Source organism: Lathamus discolor, chromosome 10 (assembly GCF_037157495.1).
Source record: "Lathamus discolor isolate bLatDis1 chromosome 10, bLatDis1.hap1, whole genome shotgun sequence".
Lineage (NCBI taxonomy): Eukaryota > Metazoa > Chordata > Aves > Psittaciformes > Psittacidae > Lathamus > Lathamus discolor.
Genome location: NC_088893.1, coordinates 20,122,131 through 20,142,893, shown reverse-complemented (window position 1 = coordinate 20,142,893; position 20,763 = coordinate 20,122,131). Strand labels below are relative to the sequence as shown.

At 56.5% G+C, this 20,763-nt stretch overlaps 1 protein-coding gene across 2 annotated transcripts in view; it reads right to left on the bottom strand.

Moving 5' to 3' along the window:
* The window catches only part of ARHGAP26 (Rho GTPase activating protein 26), a 117,267-nt gene extending 109,699 nt beyond the window's left edge, over positions 1-7,568 (bottom strand). Inside the window, exon 1 of one of the 2 annotated variants that reach the window (XM_065690775.1) lies at positions 7,177-7,568. In XM_065690775.1, the coding sequence (XP_065546847.1) occupies positions 7,177-7,330 (154 nt within the window). In that variant the 5' untranslated portion in view covers positions 7,331-7,568. The remainder of the gene's footprint in view (positions 1-7,176) is intronic. The other variant, XM_065690774.1, reaches the window with a different exon arrangement.
* Positions 7,569-20,763: the final 13,195 nt, after the last annotated feature.

Sequence of the window (20,763 nt, the reverse complement as noted above, 5' to 3'; positions counted from 1 at the left end):
CCAGGCTCCCGTCACCAGGCAGGAGCGGAGATTGGGAAGCACTTCCCAGTTCCTCCAAGCCTTGAGACCATCCTTGCCATTATGATCCAGGTGATGCCCTAATGAGCATGCCTCATCAACAGCATGCAGCCACAGCCCCAGGGCCACCAGGCACTTGCACAGAGCGATGAAGAGGAGCAGGTGGGAGCGCTTCAGCACAAGGGAATGTGCCAGGAAAACAGGGAGCGCATCCCAGCTTTGCCGGCCGCGGTGACAGCCGCTCGTGCCCGGGGGAGGAGGGAGGGATGATTCACACCAAGGAGCGAACAAGCTGTGCAGGTTTGGGTATGAGCTTCCCCTCGCCTTGCCCCCCCTCCCCACCCACCGCCGTCACGCTACAGCTACTCATCACACTGCATCCAAACCCGGGTCCTTCAGGTCTGCTTAAACCCAGTGGAAAGACATCAGAAACCCCAACCACAGAGATGGATACCCAGCAAATCCCATCCTCCGGCTGTCCTGGCTGCCCAAAACACCCCAACACAGAACCAGCACGGGCAGGATTTGCTTGGCCACTCTGCCAGTGGCAGGGAGGAGGTTTCTGAAGCCCCTTTGCTTTGGTAGAGGAATGCAAACCCCCTGAGCACTCCTGTGGCGTGCATGGACACTGCTCTGGCTGTGGCATCACTCCCTGGGTTTCAGGGAGCAGCACACAAGGATTTCATCGTGTCTGTGGGCAGGGGGTGAAAGCAAAGGGCTCAGCGGTCCCCTCCGGCAGCACAACTCATCCCATCCCAGCTGGATCACTCAGGGAAGCACCAACCTGCATAAAGCACGGGGATGCACAGCCGAGTGCCGGCACCACTGCCTCCCGCCCTCCCCGCAGCAACCATGGGAACCGCACTTCCTCGCACGCATTTTCCATGTCATCGTCAGCTGCCACCCCCAAAGATAGGGAAAATGAAAGGGCAGGAGGGAATCAAAGCAGTCCCCATGCCCAGTCTGTGTCCCAGGCACACAGGTAATGCCATGCTCACTGCGGGCACCACTTGGACCACCCCGGTCCATCCCCGGCCAACCCAAATGGGTTGAGTTTAACCCAACATTGGTACCCAGTCAGTGGCAGTGTCACAGCCAGGCAGCAGCATGCACAGAGCCAGCATCTCCAGACACCATCACCACACCAGTGCGTCGGGACATGTGCCCAGAGGTGCTCTGTGGCACACTCCCAATTAAAAAGCTCTCCAAGCCCTGTTAATGAGCCTTCTGCCAGCATAATGTGAAAGATGCAATCAGGAACACAGGCTCTCCTGCACGCCCAAACCCTTCTGCTCACCAGCTTCCCTCTCCAGCGCTGCCAAGAGCTGCATCCAGCCACAGAGAGCAGCTCACACACAGCTTCAGTGTAGTGGCTGGTACACGACTCAAGGAGCTCACTCCATCAGTCCCCAAACACACCCGCACCAAGGGTCGTGGCTGTGTGTGGAGGGACTCAGGAGACCCCAGGGGCATGGGTGAATGACCCCTGGAGATGTCATGAGGAACTTGCTGTGCGGATCATGGCCATGCACATGGGTAAACCACTGCACCACCCACCCCAGCAGGGCGAGTTTTCCTTCTCACAGTCAGGCTGAGCCATGCAGGGTAAGCTCATGGTTGAGACCCTCCATCAAAACCAAAGAGCATCTCCCAGGCAGGAATACATTCCTGCTGCTAGTTTTCACTGGAGGAAGAGGAGGAGCTTTTCAGCTTGTGCTGAAAATAAAGCAGAGCATTATCATTTGTACTACCCTCGTTTGAATGAAATACCAGACAAGCTTTTAACTATGTGACTGCACAAGTCACACAGGTCATGCAAAGGAGGAGGAAGTTCTCTTTGCCTTCAGCCCTGCTGGCACAGGACTGCCTGAGCTGTACCCATGTACCCCTTCCATAGCAAAGTATTCCCCACACCACACCAAACATTTCCTATGGCCCTCCAAAAGGAGAGGGGGGAAACACACCCTGGCAGGGGAGCCACATTACACCTTTGCTAGGTGAATGAAGCCAGGAAACAACCAAACCTCAAACCCCCATGCTTTACCCCAAGATGAGCGCTGTGGTTTGCTTGGCTGGCCACAGCAGAGCCCACGGTGGCCACAGGGGCAGCCTGGCTGTGCCATCCAGCACTGAGTGCTCCATGGCAGCACCAAACACTGCATCTCATGGCACAACCAGAGCAGAACTGAACGTAAGTGGCCACCGCAACCCAATGGGTTCATTTGTATTTTGCACCCTCCAGAAAGCACATTGTTCCTCCTCCAAGCCCAAGCCTGCAGTACAGCCTCTGTTAACATTTACACCTGCACAAATAAGGGCCATTCCTGGCAAGGGCAGACCTAAACCTCCATATCTCATCCCCTCCTCTGCTCTGCGCACAGGCAAGGGGAAGATTTGGGCTGTCACTGCCTTTCTCCAAGGACCAGAAGGGCAAAAGGATGGAGATGATCCAAGAGCTTCACATTTCTCCCCCCAGCGCTGACGGGTGCCTGCAGCACAAGGACCTGCAAGCCCAGACAGCTCCAGGTGAGGAAGCAGCCTCGGACACGGCTCTTCCTCCACCACACCCCGGCGAGGCAAACAGGGACGTTCCACTGTGTTATCGCTCAGCACACCCCGGCTGGGTGCCGCTCCCAGGGGACCGAGCGTGCCAAGCGGGGGGTGTACGGAGCAGGCAGGGAAAGGCAGCGGTGGCAGGGGCAGAGGGCAAGCGAAGGCACTGGCCAAACATTTCCTCATCGCTAACCCGAGCCTTGCTTGTATCAAAAGGGAATTAACTGCTCAGGTTAAACACCGCACAGAGCTTTCACTTTCGCTTCCAAGGGAGCTGCGGAGATGGTGCCAAAGCCAGGCCTGGCACAGCCATGGGCACAGACACGGCACCAAGGCTCGGTTTCAGCAAGAGACCACTTAGATGTGGAACAGAATCCATGTGCAAGCACATCCCAGAGCATGCGACCCATGGGCAGAGCCCAGCACACCAATGGCATCACCCGGAGCTGTACAAACAACCCACTTCGCTTTGTAAGCTGCTCGGCAGCCATGGAGCAGGATGTGCCCCAGGAAAACCCCACAGCCAATCCCTCCTGGAGTCACCCATCCGGAATGGGCACACTGGCGCAGGACACACAGGGCACAAGACTGCAGCCAGTGCTGCAGCACGTGCCCCAGGATGCTGGATGAGCTCCCCACTGCCAAAGGGCCCAGGTCCACCCCAGCATCACCCCTTCCCTGCACTCCCCTTCAGTCCTGCCCCTCCTCACTGCCAGCCACAGCCCTGCGATGACCCAGCCAAAATCACCCAAAGGAAAAACAATCCCAAACTCCAAATGGGCCAGAGTGTGCCCTTTGGGAGCATGGACACCTCTGCCCTTCCCGCGGGAATACCGGCCACGGGCACCCTCACTGGAGGGGGTTTGCAGAGCCCCAGCCCGGCCCTGCCGCACAAATTGCAGCCTGCGCCGGGGCGGGGACGGGTTCGGAGGCTTCAAATTAGAGCTTGGGAGCTGGAGGAAGAAGCAAAGCAAACCAAGAACAGAAACGTGGCAGGGCACCGGCTGCAGCCCCAGCGCCCAAGGAGACGGCAGCCGCGGGGACACCAGCACCGGGACACGGCGCCTGTGGGAAGGAGGAGGAGGAAGATGAGGAGGGTCCCTCCGCTCAGCCCCCCACAGTGGCACGGGGGAGGCAATGGCTGCCAGCCACCTGCACCCCCACATCCTCCATCCTCACATGTGCTGCTCGCATTCCAAAGCGAGCTGCAAAGCATCTCTGCATCATCTTGGTGACCGGGCTCGATACACTGGCACAGGGCGCCCAGAGAAGCTGTGGCTGCCCCATCCCTGGCAGTGCTCAAGGCCAGGTTGGACACAGGGGCTTGGAGCAAGCTGCTCCAGTGGAAGGGGTCCCTGCCCGGGGCAGGGGTTGGAACTGGAGGAGTTTTAAGGTCCCTTCCAGCACAAACCATCCCATGACTCTATATCCCTCTCCATCAAAGCAGAGGGGCCGGAGGTGATGCTGGCACGTGGGCAGCCGCCACACTGGGACACAGCTCCCCACCTGTCCCATTCACCAGCACAGGGGACATGCAAAGGGACAAAATGCTTCAGCAGGCCCCATACCCAGGGTCACCACAGCTCCTTCACTGCAGAACAAGTTTCACAGCATCCAGGCTTCAAGTTCATTATTTATGTCTCACTTGAGGTCTCTGCATTTGCAAAAGTTTCTGAATAATTTATGTATGAGGGAGGAAGAGGGACACGTTTTGCTGAAAACCAGGTCACTCCTAATACCAGCCAAGCAGCAAAGGGAGACAATAGAAACAGGCACAGATGCTCTCTGGGGGGAAAAACCCAGCAGTATCTATATATATACATATATATATATACACACACTCCAGAGATGCCCTCGGCATCAGAGGATGCTCATCAAAACCAGCCCTTCAGTAAATGAGGATTCTTTTCAACCTGCTGAATGTGAATTCCAGTGGCACAGAGGCTGCAAGGAGCTAAGCCGGGCAGCAGGGAACAGAAACCCCATCCGAGCCACCCCTCCACCTCGCTCCTTGACGATACACAAAGAGTTACGTTCCCCTCGCGCCTGTCTTACAACAAAGAGGATGTGAAACATTCAGCAGAGAACTCAAGAGGAAGGAAAATGAGAGAGGATATTGCCAAGGCTCCACATAACTTCAGTTGCAGGCTGGGTCACTGTGCCAAGAGCTGAGACACCTCCAAGCCCCTCATGCCAGGGGCTGCAGGCTGCTACCAGGGTTTTGCTGCTCCATGGACCTGCCCGCCCCCGCATCCATGAGCCCTGCACAATGGCCAAGGAGCACACATCGAGGCAATGCCGGTGAGATAGGGCCACCCTGCCCAGCCACGGGGAGATGAACCCTTGGAGACAAAATAAAAGGTGGGTAAGAGAAGGGAGAACCTGGGTATTGCTGGGAATGGCCACCGGGTACCACTGCACCGGGTCACAGCTGTGCCAACCCAGGAATGACACCCACAGCAGCTCTCCACCACAGAGCATCTTCATCTGTGCTAACGGGTGTCTGGAGGGTCTGTAACAGCTCATGGAACATGGCCAGAGCTCAGACCCATCGCACACTGAGGGTAACACACATGGGAAGAGCTGGGACAGATCCTGACCAGTGCCTGTGGGAGAAGTCAGAGGCATCATGGCTCTCCAGCAGCTGCACGGGTGGTGAAGTCACTCTTACAGCAGGAGAAGGATGCAAAGAGCAGCCAAGCATCACAGCAGGGAAGGGACACTCACCCACAGGCCCCTGCCCCATGGACCCCCAAACCTTCTCTCAAAGCACCCTGCAGACCACATCCGAGGGGAGAATCCCACTGCACCTGCAGCCATATACACGGGGCAGCGCCTGTGCTTGGGCACTGATTAACACTCCAGCAAAATCATCACTATTCATGCCCCTACAGACCACAGCCTGGGCATCAGTGCCACACACACCAGCCCTGCACAGGAATTAAGGTCTAATCCAGGAACACAATTCAATAGAGGCTCCAAAACAATTCAGCCATGAAAACATCCTTATCTCCGGAGGCCGGTGAGCGTTCTTCCTGCCCGGGGGCTGAGCAGCAGAGCCACAGCCAGTGGGACAGGAGCCCACGGGCAGCCGTGAGCACACACAGTTCAGAACACCCAAAAATACCTGTCCTGCAGCACAATGGGGCAAGGGCACAGCCAGCACCTACCCACAGACTCACTAAATGTACCCAGTGACTGAGCCCAGAGATGAGCACCCCTGGGACCCACCAGTTAGCTCCTAAAATGTATTTTCAGTGAAGAACAATGCTGTAGGAGTTGTTGTGTGACAAAATGAACGCTCCAGGCACAGGCTGCCTTCAGCTCAACAGGCAAACACAGCAGCGGAAGACAGCTCAGACCTGCAGAGCCACAGATACACCAACAGCTGTCGGGCTGGGTTTTACGAACCCAGAATGCCAAGAATTGGTACAATGGGGGTCCCTGTAATCCAGATGTTACCAGCTGCTACTCCAGCACAGGGGAACTGCACCCAAGGGGCTTGGTGTGAGAGCTGATGGGGAAGCAGGGATCAGCCCCATGGCTGCCCCTTGGCTGGGATTGGACGGAGTGGTGGGCTTAGCATCGCCTGCCTGTGCACCCCAGGGGTGACACTGCCACCAGCTCCCGCAGTAACTGTGCCATGTCCCCAAGGCCAGGCTGGTGCGTCACAGGCAACGCCACGGGGGCTCCATAGGGCAGGTTTGTATGGATGTGTCCCTCTCCCACCCCACAGCACTGAAGCAGAGCAGGCAAAGGCAATCTCAGCAAGTGACAACTCACGATGAGTACTCAGTACACGAAACTGACCAGCAAAGTGATCTGAGATTTGGGCCAAAGACACTTAGAGGAAAAACCCCAAATAACTCCGTGGGGGTGGGAACAGCAGGAATAGAGCCTCGGGGAGCAGCCCACCCAGCCCTGGCAATGGGGTGGCCATGCAAATGTGTCCCCAGACCCACCATGAGGACAGCAGCCGGGACTGAGGGGGACAGGGATGCTGCCAGCCATAGGCAAGGGTCTCCCTGGCCCCGGACCCACAGCGTCCATCCCCCCCCCAAAACCAGTGGCATGCAGCTTTGCCCCCAGCCTGCTGGCCCCACACAGAACAACACACAACAACACACAACGCTGTCGGCACCAGTGAGGGCAGCTCAGGCAGAGCCCAGAAAGGGGAACTGGGTGTCCTCCACCCTGAACAGAGAGGGTACAAAGGACAAGCAGGGGGACACGGCACCTACCCACCAGCCCAGCCAAAGCATCCTCAAAGAACACAACCCCTTCAGGGCCTAGAACCGGGACCTGGTGGACCGTGAATGTTCCAATGGACCGGGGCCAGGCACATCCTCGTGGACCAGGACCGGGACTGGGTACGTCCCAATAGACCACGACCTGGCACATCCCAATGGACCAGGACCACGCATATCCCGACGGGCCGGGACCAGGCCTATCCCGCCGGACCAGCCAGACCACAGAACCGGGGAACACGGATGGGAGCCGCTGCTTCCCGATGGACCCGGAGGCCACGGAGCAGGCGGGTCAGAGCGGGCCGGGCCGACGGGGTGCGCGGGGCCCCGGCAGAGCCACCCCCGGCCCCCCACTTACTCTTGAGGGCGGCGACGAGCGACTTCCCATCCTTGATGAGCTCCTTGATGAACTTGTTGGTCTTCTCCAGCTCGGCCTCGTGGGAGCGGAGCCGCTCCCGGAACTGGGGGCTGTCCAGGCAGCACTCGCTGAACTCCAGCGCCGGCAGCCCCATGCTGCCCGCGGCCGCCCGGGCGACAGCACCGGCTTTTAAAAATTAACCCCAAAACGCGGAAATTTAACGTTAGTTTTAGAGCCGGAACGCTCGGGAGCCCGCCCCTCCGGGCAGCTGCTGCCGCCGCGGTGGCGCCCCGGGAGCGGCCGTGCTGGGGCGAGCCGTGCTGAGCCGAGCAGCGCCGAGCCGAGCCGAGCCGAGCCGAGCCGAGCCGAGCCGAGCCGAGCCGAGCCGAGCCGAGCCGTGCGGAGCGGGGCCGGGCGGAGCGGGGCCGGGCGGAGCGGGGCCGGGCGGAGCGGGGCCGGGCGGGCGGGGCGCTGGGGCGCGGCGGGGCCGGAGCTGCCGCTGGAGCCGCCGCCGCTGCTGCCGCCGCCCGGGCAGGGCCCGCACGCCGCTGCCCGCCCGCGCGCGTACCTCCAGCCAATGGGCGGCCACGGCGTGAGACGCTCCGCCCCCAACCTCCCCGGCGAGCCCCGCCCCTCCCGCCCGCTGAGCCAATCAGCTGCGGGCGTGCGGGAGAGACCGGCCCGAGCCCCCCGCGCCCGGGGCCGCGCCGTGGGTGAGCCCCGGCTCCGCCCCGCCCGCCCGCGGCACCGGGAGCGCGGCGGGGTCCCTGCAGGGCCCCGCGGCCTGCGGCAGAGCCGCCCGCAGCCCCGGGCCGGCCCCGGGCCCGGCCTCGCCGCGGAGCCCCCGCGCGGGGGTCATTCCCTGCGGGTTTAGCAGCGAGAGCTGAGAACTAAACCCGCGGTCCCCCGGCGCGGCCGCTGGTGGAGGGCACCGGCACAGGGGCACCGCGGGCCCCGTCCTCTGCATCCCTGCGAGCGGGCCGCCTCCGGCCCAGCGAGGGAGACGGGCATCGATCGTTAGCGCCGCGCTGCGCAGCCGTGCGCAGAGCCGGGCGCTGGTCCCTGCAGCGCATCTCTCTCAGCAGCGCGCCAGGAATTTGGCCGGGGCGCAGCAGCTGCCTCGTCACCTCCTTCCCTCAGCTGCGAGCTTCCAGGAGCAAACTGCAGCCCGCAAAGCAATCGCTCCTCGTCGTGGTTTTGGCTCGGGCTGCCGTAAGGTGGATGGTGGTTAATGGGAAGTAGAGCGGGAGAGGCCACCGCTGCCGGCCCCTCGGATCCGAGACAACCCTTTCTCACCACGAATGACAGCGCCAAGCTCGGGGTGAGCCGCCCCCCGGGCAGGGACACCGCACGCACAAACCCGCGGTGGCCCCTCCGCCCAGGCTGGGACAAACGGACCCGTTCAAGGCTGATCCCCGGCTCAATGGAATTCCCTCTTTACCCCGCTCAGACACTGGCGAGGAGGGCGCGACACGAGCCCTGCTCCGCACCGCCAGCGCGCTGCGGATCGAACGGGGCAGCATTCCTGTCCAGCCGACCGTGAAACACGGCGCGGAGCCGGTGCCAGCTTCGTGCTCTCCTGCAGGCTGGGGGAGACGGGGGTCGCGCCCAGAGCGGAGCCTCCCGTAGGGCTGACACACGGGTTGGGACCCAGCCCCATCCCGATGTTAACAGTTAACCCGCCCGCGTTTGCCAGCGGATGAGTCCAGGCGCAGCAACCTGATCCCGGCACAACCTTTTGTCTCTGCTTTTTTTACTCACTAAAGCACGATTTCCTCAATCTTCACGCCACGGCCTAATTCAGGCTGAGTCACTGCCTTCAAATATGGGTTGTGAGCCACGTTTTTTTGGATGAGGCCTCCTAATTATAAAAAAGGATGTAATACTAATTACATGCTTATCTTGTAGGCAGGATATAAAGTTTAATTAGCTGCCATTTATGCCATATGCATACAGCCCTATAAAAGCAGTAGATGTTATTCGGATTACGCCGCTGTGCAAAGCCACAGGAGCACATATTTTGGCTTTATCCTTTGACATCACCATTGTTCGTGCTAGAAAAGCATTCCAGCACTTAGAGCTAATACAGAAGAACCTGTAAGTAGATTTGTAGGACACTGCCTTGGAGGATTGGAATATTTGGGTCTGGAAACGGGTTTTTTTCAGCACTTTCCCAGAACCACAGCAAGTGACAGTGTTCAGACTGTCATTTTCTGATGAGGGCAGAATTGAGGCATGACAAAGCTCTGTCACACTTGAAATACCGCACACAGAACTGGAACTGAGGCCTCGGGCAGGCAGCAACTAATGCACCAGATCATGGAGTCATCTCCCCTTTTTCCTGCTTAGGCTGCATTAATCAGAATACGCTCCTTGTGTTTGAGCACTGAGTGTGAGAGCAGCGCAGGGCAGTGGGGAGGAACAGCCATGGACATCCTGCAGCCCTATTTTCCTAGCATTGTGCATCCAAACTGCAAAAGAATACTGCTGAAGGGAAAAAATAAGCAAACGAAACCCCCAAACTTCCACGTTCTCCTGCCTGTAGCTGATAGCATCCCTCTGCAGTCCCTGGGTATTTCCCTGCCTGCTTTGATGTATGTTTTCAAGCAGGTTGGTTGTCTCAGCTCCAAGGCAGCCAAAGCAATCAGGCTCTGTGTAGCGGTCCAGTAACACTGGAAACCACAGAAACCTGCCCGTTGACTCCCATGGGTGCAGAGCTTGTCCTGCAGGTCTCCAGGAGCGCTTCTCCACACGTCCCCAAGGCCGTGCCCACACCGACTTCAACAGAGGAAAGCTGCGGCTGCCACAGTCCCACACTCCCACCCCTGCGCCTGACCTTGACCACACATTAACACCTTCTCCTTTGCCCAGACACCAGCCCGCATCCCGCAGCTCTCTCGCCCAGGGAGCAAAGTCAGCAGGAAACTAATCCAGCACCGAACAAGAAAAAAGAAAGTAAAAGGGAAAAGCAGTTTCTACTTAGTTCAGTTCACTCTGGGATCAAACAACCACCAGGGCTGGTGCAGGGGCCACCCCAGCCACGATCAAGAGGAGGAAGAGGGAGGCTGCAATGCCATCAGCTCAGATCAGCCCCAGCTGCCCTTCCCAGCTCTCCCTCACACCAGCATCACATCTGGTGATCAGCGGCTGGTGGCTCACACCAGCAGCTGGATGAGGCAGGTCTGTTTGGGAATTACCAGCTATTCTTTTTCAGAGCTAGTTTTCAACGGGATCAGCTCCCTGCTCTGAGCACAGCGTCCCCGCACCTCCATTCTCCTGCCCCCGTCCTCACGCTGGCTAACATTAGTCATTGCTAACAAAGCAGGAGCAAGCCACCTCTCCTCCAGGGAAGCTTTCTGCCAGTTAAGTGAGACCAGTCAGGTAAAGCAGGAGCCGGAGTGACAGCAGGAGGGGAGGTGGGAACCAGCCCCATCCCCGCATCGTGCCACCGTGTCAGCTCCCGGCGTGTCACAGCCCCGTCTCCACAGCCTCAGAGCGACAGATGCCCGTGGGGAGGCTGCGGGGGGTGCCGAGCGTGGGCATCCACACACAGGCACCGCGGTGCCTGCCAGGGGATGGAAACCTGAGAGTGCCTCGCATCAGGGATTTCAGAGGCCCCCTGACAGGTGATCCCAGTCCCAGCAGTGTCCCCACTGCCGGTGGGAATCAGAACCAGTGGTACTGGGGAGGGAAGGTGGGAAAGCACCCACTAATCTGGTCTCTGAACACCAGAGGCTCGAGCACACTAATGCATTTCTTTAAAGCCGGGGAGACTACAATGGGCATCTTGACTGCCAAACCAGCAGCTATGTGAGAGGTTTCTTGGAATTGCCCTCAAGCAGCAATGTTCAAGGTCTATTTATTATGTGACTATACATCACACTCCATCTTCCCTGCTCTCAAGGATTTTTTTTATTGAACTAGACACAGAGGAAGCATTGTATATGGCAAAAAAAGTGTTGTAGATAATACGTTAGACCATCACAGTGGATGTACATGAATTCCCCGTTGTAAACCAAAGGGCATATATTGACCTATTGCACTGACAACCTCCTGGAGATCAGATCTTTGAGCCTGGCCCTTTTATTAGCTATGAATACAACTCCAGAGTAGACACCATGAGCTTCCCCTTCTCCAGTGTAGCTGTGTCAGCCTGGAAACGTGCTCTGGGTATGTTTTTTGTTAGGATATTTACATGTGACTGCAGCAAAAAGCTTTGGGACATCTTCAGCGTAAGAGTGCTCCCTCCACTGAGCATTCATGAGTTTTACATATAGCTGACACGATCTTTATATAGATATATATAATCTCATGGAGGAACAGTACCTTTCCTTCCAGAGTTGTGCCGCCAGCAATCACACATGAATCAGATTTGCAGGGGTGGGTGAGACAACCAGAAGATGGGTGCTGCTGAACAGCAGTGACATGGGAGCCTCCGCATGGGAGCAGATCTCCCTGATGGGAACAGCAAGATGGACCAGAGTCCCTGCTCCCAGCCCATGAAACCTCTTTGGCTCCCAGCTTACACTTGTTAACCTCCAGTGAGATTTTTGCAATACTCATCATTGTGCTGCCAAGTCTTCCTGGGTTTCACAGGCAGCACAGGTTTGGTAACTGGGTTTGGAAGCTGGTTTTGGTATGACTGGAAGTATTCATGTGAGATGCTATCAGTCAGTCTGTGGTGTCCTTGCAGCAATGATCTCCACATCTATTTCCTTCCAGGTCCCTGTATGTGGGCCTTGGGCAATCAGTTCCTCTCCCCCGCAGAGAACACCTTACAGTCACTGGTGCTGCTGCAAGCCTGTGTCTATCTGAGGCTGACCGGCTCCTGCTCTCCCTCTGCAGCATCACACCCGCTCAGACATGTCCAGGACACGCGGCTCTCGCAGCACCACCTTTGCCAAGCTGCTCGCCTGGCACGTGCCTCCCGGAGGCATCTGGGAGCAGAACCCCAGCACAAAGCCCCCAGGCACCGCATCCGAAGGGAGCTGCCTCTGGAAGGAGATGGCTCCGGTTCCTCTCATCTTCCTGGCAGGTGTCAGAGCACATAAACCAAGACCTGGCTTCCAAGTGCAGCGAGCACCGGAACGCTCCTTGGGCTTGAGAGCTCTCTGGTGCTTGTGCTTTCAGCTGATTCAGGGGGTTTGTTTGCCTTGATTCCTTGTTAAAAATAAAGGAAAATCCCTTTCAGTCCTCTCCAGCCAAGACTGAGAAGCCGTATATACCCTGACCCGTCACCTGGCCCCTCAGTTCTGCTAACTGGGCCAGTCCATTCACATTGGGAATAAGGAATAAGGCTGCAGGGGAGGGCACTGTTCCCAGCTCTGTTGATTCTCGGCACAGTTCTCCAGAGTGCTGTTTGCCTCCTCCTTCCCCAAGTGCAATGGCAGCTTACTTTTATTTCTACTACATTGTTAAGGCTCACACTCTGCTTTGTGACCTGCCCTGACTGCCAGCCATTTGCAACCTAAACCAGCCTGCTGCCAGGACCCTCCCCAAAGCACAAGGATACGCATGAATCCCCTTGGCTTTTCTGAGCCTGATGTTATGCTTTCACTTTTGTTTCTAGGACAAGGATCCTCAAGGCACTGGAGCCAGCCTTCTACACTCAATGTCTCCTTTGTCTGCCCTTACTTTGCTGGCGGTGATGGTATCCAAGCCTGACGATCAAAAGCATCATGAGAAGCTTATGCTGTAGAGCCACAGAAAAGCAGCTTTTAGAATCATCATGCTTGGGTCTGTGTTCACACTGCCCTGCCCAGGAGTTGCACATAGAATAAATGATGTCTCTGTTTTACAAGTTAAGAGTAATGCCTTCACTGGGAGATTGCAGAAGCTCAGTTACAGACACACAAACCCCTCTGATTCAAGCCACAATGACCATCTCATTTTAGCCTTCTCCAGCTCATTTTGGAGCACCATTCCCACTGTAAATGTTAACAGCACTGTGCACACATATCGAGGCAGAACAAAGCACTACATTATTATCTGTTATCTGCAGCATGATTTACTCTATGTTACACATCGTGGAGACAATGACTACATGTTCACAGCTTCTGGAGATGTGATGGTCTTTCAGACACAAAGATGAGGGTAAGAAATTACTGGGTCAGGGAGCTAGGACAACTAGAGGCGTTCCACATGATGCAGGTAGAACACACATAAGGGAGCTTCACTACTTACATGCATGTATTTGCATATGTAATTATCTTCCAGGCAAGGACAAGGTTAACAGCACTGCAGATCACCCTTTCCTTGCTAATGGTCCAGGTTACCTCTCCCCCTATGCCCTGCATCCCTAGCTTTTCACTGTGCTGCCCAAGAGCTTCACTAGCTCTTTTCCATCCAGGCCTCCCCTCTGTGGGGATTCTGTGGAGCAAAGGGAAGTCCACCATAAGAGCTAGTGCAAACGTCCCGGTCCCCTACACACCCCCACACATCTGAAGGCTGAGAGCATCCCAGGCCTCACCTTGCCCCTAAGCAAGCTCAGCTAACACCTCCTGGGAAGCAGAAAGGCTCAGAGCAGTAGGCTTCCCCAGCAAAGGGCTCAAGTTAAGGATTAAACTGGCAGCCACACGAATTCCTACAGGACTGCATCGCCGCAGTGGAAAGGTCTCTGAAGGGAAGCGTTGGTCGTTGGCATTGTCCAAATTTCCTGGGAAGCTTTTCCTAGGGGAAAACGAAAGGGCTGACAGGTGGATGTGGGGCAGGGACAAGGCACCAACCAGGCTGCCCAAGCTACAGCCGAACACACAAAGGCAAAGTCAGGAACAAGCTCTCAATTAAGTGGAAAAGTGAAATTAGTCATGCCCCGGGAACGGCTGCGGCGCAGGAAGCTCCAGTGGAAAAGCAGTAACTGAACCAAGGGGGAGGAAATCTTCAAAGATGCTCATGGAAGAAGTACTTGAATAACAGGGGTAATTGTAGAGATGACAAAGTTCCATTGTCAGGAAAGGCCAAGCGGTCTGTCTGTTCTTACTCACATTTTTTGGGGCAGGGGGAAAGACAGAATCTCCTCCAGGGCCCAGCCGAGCAGCTGCTGCTCATTTCCTCTGCAAACACAAAATGTTATCCTTTTTCCGTGTTTTACACGGGAGCTTTGCTCTCGTAATGCTCTGTGGAAAAACACTTCCACAGCTTGTTACACAGGGTTTGTGGTGGGAGAGGGAGACGCGGGCAGAGAGGTGCAGGACCCTGGGGGATGTAGGATGTAAGAAAGACTCCCCTGATGTGCACCTTGGAGATGGAAGAGCAGCAGTCAGCTCCCAGAGACATAACCCACCCTTTTTATACCAAAATTGACTTGGAAGTCAGTTTCCATCACACACACCCCACATACCCCCTTTGAAAACCTCCACTCAGATCAATGCCAAGGACTCTGTACATTCCTTAGCTCTCCTTTGTAAGTGACACCCTTAGAGCTGGTCAGGTTAAAATCACAGTCTTGCACAGCCCAAGCATCAGATTCAGCTGGATCTGCAGCCTCGAGCGCCCGGTTGCGCCAGATGAACCACAGGCCACGTAGCTGGGCAAGGAAATGAGCACTGCACGGATCCCATAAAGCAGTTCCCAGCTCCTGCTGTTGGCACAGAGCTTTCAAGCCCTCCTGGTTTGGAGGGGTCCCACCGCCCTGTGTTCCTTGGCAGGCTCCCCATGCAGAAGCCTTGCTCAGCTTCTAGGGGCTGGATACAGCAGAGGTGCAGGGGCCCGCGAGGGGATGCGGTGACACCAAGGTCTGGCAGAGCCGCAGCATCAGGAGTGTAACACATTAATGGTGCATCTCCCCACACTGCCGGGTCACTCCACCTCGGGAGTGCCCATCAGGCCTTGCCCCTGTGTAATGACTTGGGCAGTGAAGCATCTCTTGACTGTACCAGGCTGTCCTGCAGGGCCAAGGTGGAAGCAGCACTGACCCTACCAGGGACCCCTGCTCCCCGGCCAAGGTGGGAAGCAAGAGCCAGGATAATCAGTCATTCCCTGACAGCTTTGGAACGTTCCCTCCCCTGCTCGCAGCCGAGTGGAACGAGACCATTGCTACTGGAGGCTTGACAGATTGCTAGCAAATAGCAGCTTGGATGGGGGCCAGGGTGGAAATTTCTTGATGGCTAAAGCCAAGCATCTTGTGACCCCATGAACAGTGCTCCTAAGAGAGACAGACCCTTTGCCAGGGTACATCCCAACAGCATTCACCACGTGAGCGCCTGTAGCAGAACCACAGCCCCTACACTGACCCCAAACCCATGCCAGGAAGCCTTTGGTCACCACCTGCACTAAACACCCGTGTGCCCCATTCCAGTGCACACCAGTACCTGCCTTTGGCTGCGCAGGGGCTGGAGGCAAGTCTCAGCACTGCAACAGGAGGAGACCCCAGCACACACCATTACAGCAAGGCTGTGAGCCCCGCACAGCGACTCCAACCAAGGGCTTCTCCCAAAGGCTGGAACTGGCTGGAGCAGCAGCATTTAAACCCTGCTCAGCCCCGTGTCCCATCAGCACTAACACCCTGCAACTGATCCCACTCCCAGCAGGAGGATGAGCCCTTTATGGAGAGCACCTGGAAGCCCAGAGCCATAGAGTCCCAGAAGGGGCTGTAAAGCTCACCCGGCTCCAGCCCCTGCCACCGCAGCTAGCTCAAACCCCAGCCCAAAGGATGCCGTGGGCTCGCTTGCTTCGTGTGTCAGAGCACAGTGGCAGGCTGTAATAAACCTGCCAATAGGCCATGGATAAACAGTTCCCAATGATCCCTCTGCTGGGGAGTGCGAGGCAGATGGGGACGACCTCTCACAGGCGCCTTCTGGGGTGGTTCGAAGCCATACAAAACCTCTGACCACTTAAGTGGGGTTATATTATCATAAGACAATTCCAAGGAGAGGAATGTTTTCCCAAAATTTGTATAACCACTGGAAAAAAGTCACAAACCACTGTGAAATTGAGCTGAAGCTGTGTTTCCAGGAATTAGAACCAGAAGTTCCCAAACCAAACTCCAGTTTCCTTTTTGGAGGGTTTCCAAGGATGTCTGCTGTGCATTAGCCCCAGTACGACCCATCAGAGGGATGTAAGCACTGCCTCTCTCTGTGTAAATAGTAATTTCCTCCCAGTTCTGCTCAGTGGTCCCAGCCCTCCATGCTCTGTCCCTGCTCCTGGAAACGGGATGGAGATTTTCCTCTCCCTGGCACTCGGTGACCACCCCTCACACACACTCCTTTTGCTCTGGTGCCAGCTTCACGTTAACTCCCTGCTCTTGGCCGAGCGCAAATTGTTTTGATTTTCACAATCACAGCAAGGCCACTGCCCTTCCTGGATAAAAATACCTTCACAAGCCCCGAATGGGATCTCCAAAGCCCTGTGGAAATCCCCACCAGCTCTCCCAGCTTTGCCTGGAAGCCCAGACAAACTGGTCATCGCTGCAGCTCCTTCTGCCTGACCCTGCAGCCCCCCAGCGCCACTGCAGCCCGTGCCCACGGTGCCTTTGCCTGGTGGCTTCACTGTGCTTCTTGGAGACATTGGGACCGATGCTGCAGATGAGGAGTGCAGCTGTGGGAGCAGGAGGACGTCCTCACCCTCCTCATCTCGGTTACGTTCCCAGGCCTGTATTTTCCCTGTTCAAGGCTACGGTGTGAAGCGTCCTCACGCTGCACAGAGCATCTCCCAGGCACAGCGCTGAGGCAGGAGCACAGTAAGCGGATCCACCTCCTCCTGTTCACCTTGGTGTAGAAACCCCATCTCTGCACCGTGTTTACTTTCACAGAGGACGTGCCCTTGTAGCAAGCAGATAAAATACTGATGATGGGGAGCAATTTGCTACTGAAAACACCAAGTGACTGGAGAGCTCCTCATCTGTTACCTGCTGCAAGGGCACGCAGGGCACCACAACAGCACCAGGAGGTCCTGAAGGAATCACTGCTCTGCCTGTGTCCGCAGTGGAGATGCACAGCCCAGGCGAGGGTCAGCACCAGGACCCTTGCCTCCCTACAACCTTCTCCTTCCCAATCCTGCTTCCCCGTGGCGTCTCACTCAGGTTCCCAGAGGGCAGAATTCCCTTTCCCTACAAAGATGTCCCTCTGAAACCAGTAGCAATTCCGAATCAGTGGGTCTGGGTTTCATTGCTTTCCCCCTCCCATGGCAGCAGGGCACGGGGGCTGTGCGAGCCGTGCTGCACTCCTGTTTATATTCACTTGGCTTGTGAGATGTGGCTTGAAGCGGCCTCTCTTCAAATAAAAATATGCTATTTACTGTACAATTAAATATTTGTGTCCTGGGGGGTTGAGTGAACTGTGTTTTCTACAGCGCTCTTTAAGCATGACTTACATTCTTTCCCATTGCCTTCATTTTGTCGTGTTCATTTTCTTGCTCATTCTGCCTTTATTATCTGCTGTGAGGTTCTCCTGTGACTTTACACAGTGAAAAATGAAACTGAAGAACCTTCAAAAGAGCAAACCCGAAGATGCAAAGAATTACTTTGAGGCCGAACTCATCCTTCGCTAGTTTAATCTGCAGGCAGCACAGTGCCAGATCGAGTACAGAGTATTTCTCAACTATGCAAGAGGGCAAGTCCATCGGCCCAGCTCGGGCAGGCTATTACTGTGTTTGATCACCATAGCACCGTGCTCAAGCGGAGTGCACGGCCTCTGCCTGCGGATTATCCGGCTCCCCAAGCACTCCCCATGGTGGCCGTGTTTAGCCGGGGCCATGCTCTTTATCTGCGCAGGAGCTGGCAGGGCAGGGCTGGGAGGGGCTCCCCAAGTCCCTGCAGCGCTGCAGCGTCTCACCCTGTCCTGAGGGACGGGACCCTCTGCCCGCAGCGATGCCCTGGGTTCAGCTCCTCAGGCCAGGGTGGTCTGACCCTGGGAGAGCGCCTGCAGAGCTCCCCTTGTCCTGTCCATACAGACCCTTGTCAAAATCCTTCTCTGCAGGTTTCTTGTAGCCCACCCTTTTTGGGGGGGAAAAAATCAAATACACCAAAAAATATTGTCAATGTTTGTGTCAGGCTGCCCGCATTTGATCCAAGGCGACTCCTAATTTTGCAGTTTTCTGGACATATATTTCTTTAAATTAATTCCCAGCGATTTCCCTCACTTCTTCTGCAATCAGGCAAACTCTCCATTCTTTTCATACTTCCCAGCTTGACACTGGCCTCTCCATTGCCCCATATGCTGGGGCCATGGTGCAGCTGGACCCTGCTGGCCGGGACAGGTGACCCCTGCGCCCCGCAGTGCCCCGCAGAGCCCCGCACGCAGCACCCAGACAGGGTGAGCTGTGATTGTCTGGGTTAATTGCCAGGATGCCAGCGAAGGGGAGACACAGATTCCTTTGTGCTGGCTCCGAGTGCCTCCGTTCCAGGAGAACGGCTCATACCCGACCTTGCTTTGTGTGGCCAGCCCTGGCCTGACGCTGTTTGCACAAGCGGCTGAGCTGACACAGACCAAATCAGGAATTCCTGGGGATTTGGGGCAGTGAGGTACCGCCCGGAGCAGCCCCGGACACTGAAGCCCCAGTTTTGTTCTCCTCCTGGGGTTCACATCAGAAAACCCAGTGCTGCAGCGAGCAGAGCCAGCGTCCCTGAACTGATGTCCCCAGATGCCCTCCCTCCTCTCCCAAAGGGAAAACCTCCTTCGGTGGCAACCAAAAAGGAGGATCAACCAGTGACACACCAGACACTGCTCAGTCTAACAAAGCCGTTTCCCGAGGGGGAAGATTGCTGCCTTGGCTTGGCTTCCAGGGAAGTGGGGGCTGCTATGAAAGCTGTGGAGGGCACATAACAATCAGAGGAAAGAGGGAAGTGATGACAGTGAGCAGATACCAGCTCCGGGCCTTACCTCGGGTGGGTTTGCTAAACAAAATCAGCTACGGCAAAGTGCGGATGCAAGAAGCAGTGGGCACCACGCTTCTTTCCTGCCTACAGGAATCACCTGGGGGTCAGCAGCTCCCGAAGTCAGGAAGGGTAAAAGCTGCCAGAACCAATCTGAGCCCCACAGAGCCCCTGGGTTCTTTGGGTTTATATTCAATAGGTTTTGTAAGACCGGGATGAGTGAAAAGCAGATGTGGCAATGGGTTGATGCTGGGCTTGATGGAGCAGGAATTGGAGGGAGGAAATGACACCGGGCAGCAGGGAGCCTAAAAAATGGCTCCTGCCAAGCTGACCTGATCTGGTTTTAGATAAAACTGTAATTAAGTCAGTACTTGATAATAGCAGTACTTTCAAGGTAACAGGGCTTCTGTTACATATCTGATCCCTAACAAATGCAACATGGCACATATTAAATGAATCAGAAAACGTCTGCTGCCCTAGAAATGTAATTACAGGAGAAGATTCCTCATTTGGTTAGTGTATCCAGGAGAGCCCTTTGGGAACCAGCTCTTGACTCTGAACTAGTGCTGAGCGCAAGCAAACAACATTGGTTTCAATATATAAAGTCATCCTTTCAAAGGCAAAGGACGGGAGTCATTCTTCAGGAGAGGGTGCTCCCTCCTGGGCAACGGTGATGGGAAAGACCAAAGGGATCCTGGTGAATGAGCCAGGACTGAGAGCAACGGGCAACAGCACCGAGAAGGCAAACAGAATTACTCTACTGCGTGTCTGCCTGGGAGAGTGACCGGATTTGACAGGAATCAGGGTGAATGGGACCATCTTAATGAGAAACAGTCTTCCTGCCTGTCTCCAGTTCCTTCCTCATTACCTCTGCCACGACCTGCAGGAGCAGAGCCCTGGCACCACCCGCAGGGCGCCAAGGGACGAACCCACACCCGGAGCCGCTGCAGCAGCTTTCGGGACCAGTGCAGGTGACCAGGGTGCAGCCCCAGATGTGCACAGGGCCAGCAGGACCTGCCGCCAGCTGGGCCATAGCTGCCAGCTCTGCTGCCCCCAGATGTGCTCCAGCTGTGGCTGCTGCCCCCGCGAGTGTCCTCACCTGCAAGGGCCTCAGCTGCCAGATGTGCCACAGCCGCCCCAGCTGTGCCAGGGCCCCAAATGTGCCCCAGATCCAGCTGTTTCCCCCATTCTGTGCCACCGCTTCCAGACGCGCCGCGTCCCCCGTCGCCCCCCCGCATCCAGCTGTGCCCAGATGCGGCCCTGCGGCGCCCCCTGGCGGCCCCGGTGCTCCTCGGAGCCTCCCTCTCCTGCAGGAATTTCTCCGCTCATCCCGTCCAGCCTTGCCTTAATTAAAGCCCCAATTACGTCACTCATTAACACACACCCCCCACATCCGCCCCCCCCCGCAGCCCGCACGCAGCTGTTGCTCCAAAGGGGACAGGCGGCATCCTCGGAGCTTTCAGTTACGCGTTGTCATCAACAGCACCCGCGACTGCCGAGTGCGAAAGGAAAGCTGTCAGGTTCAAGCCGTTCCCCTTGTCCCGTCCCTACAGGCCCTTGTCCCAAGCCCCTCTCCAGGTTCCCTGCAGCCCCTTCAGGCACTGGAGCTGCTCTCAGGTCTCCCTTTCAGGAGCCTTCTCTTCTCCAGGCTGCCCCAGCCCAGCTCCCTCAGCCTGGCTCCAGAGCAGAGCTGCTCCAACCCTTGCAGCAGCTCCATGGCCTTCTCTGGGCTCATTGAACAGCTCCACATCCCCCTTGTCTTGGACATCCCAGAGCTG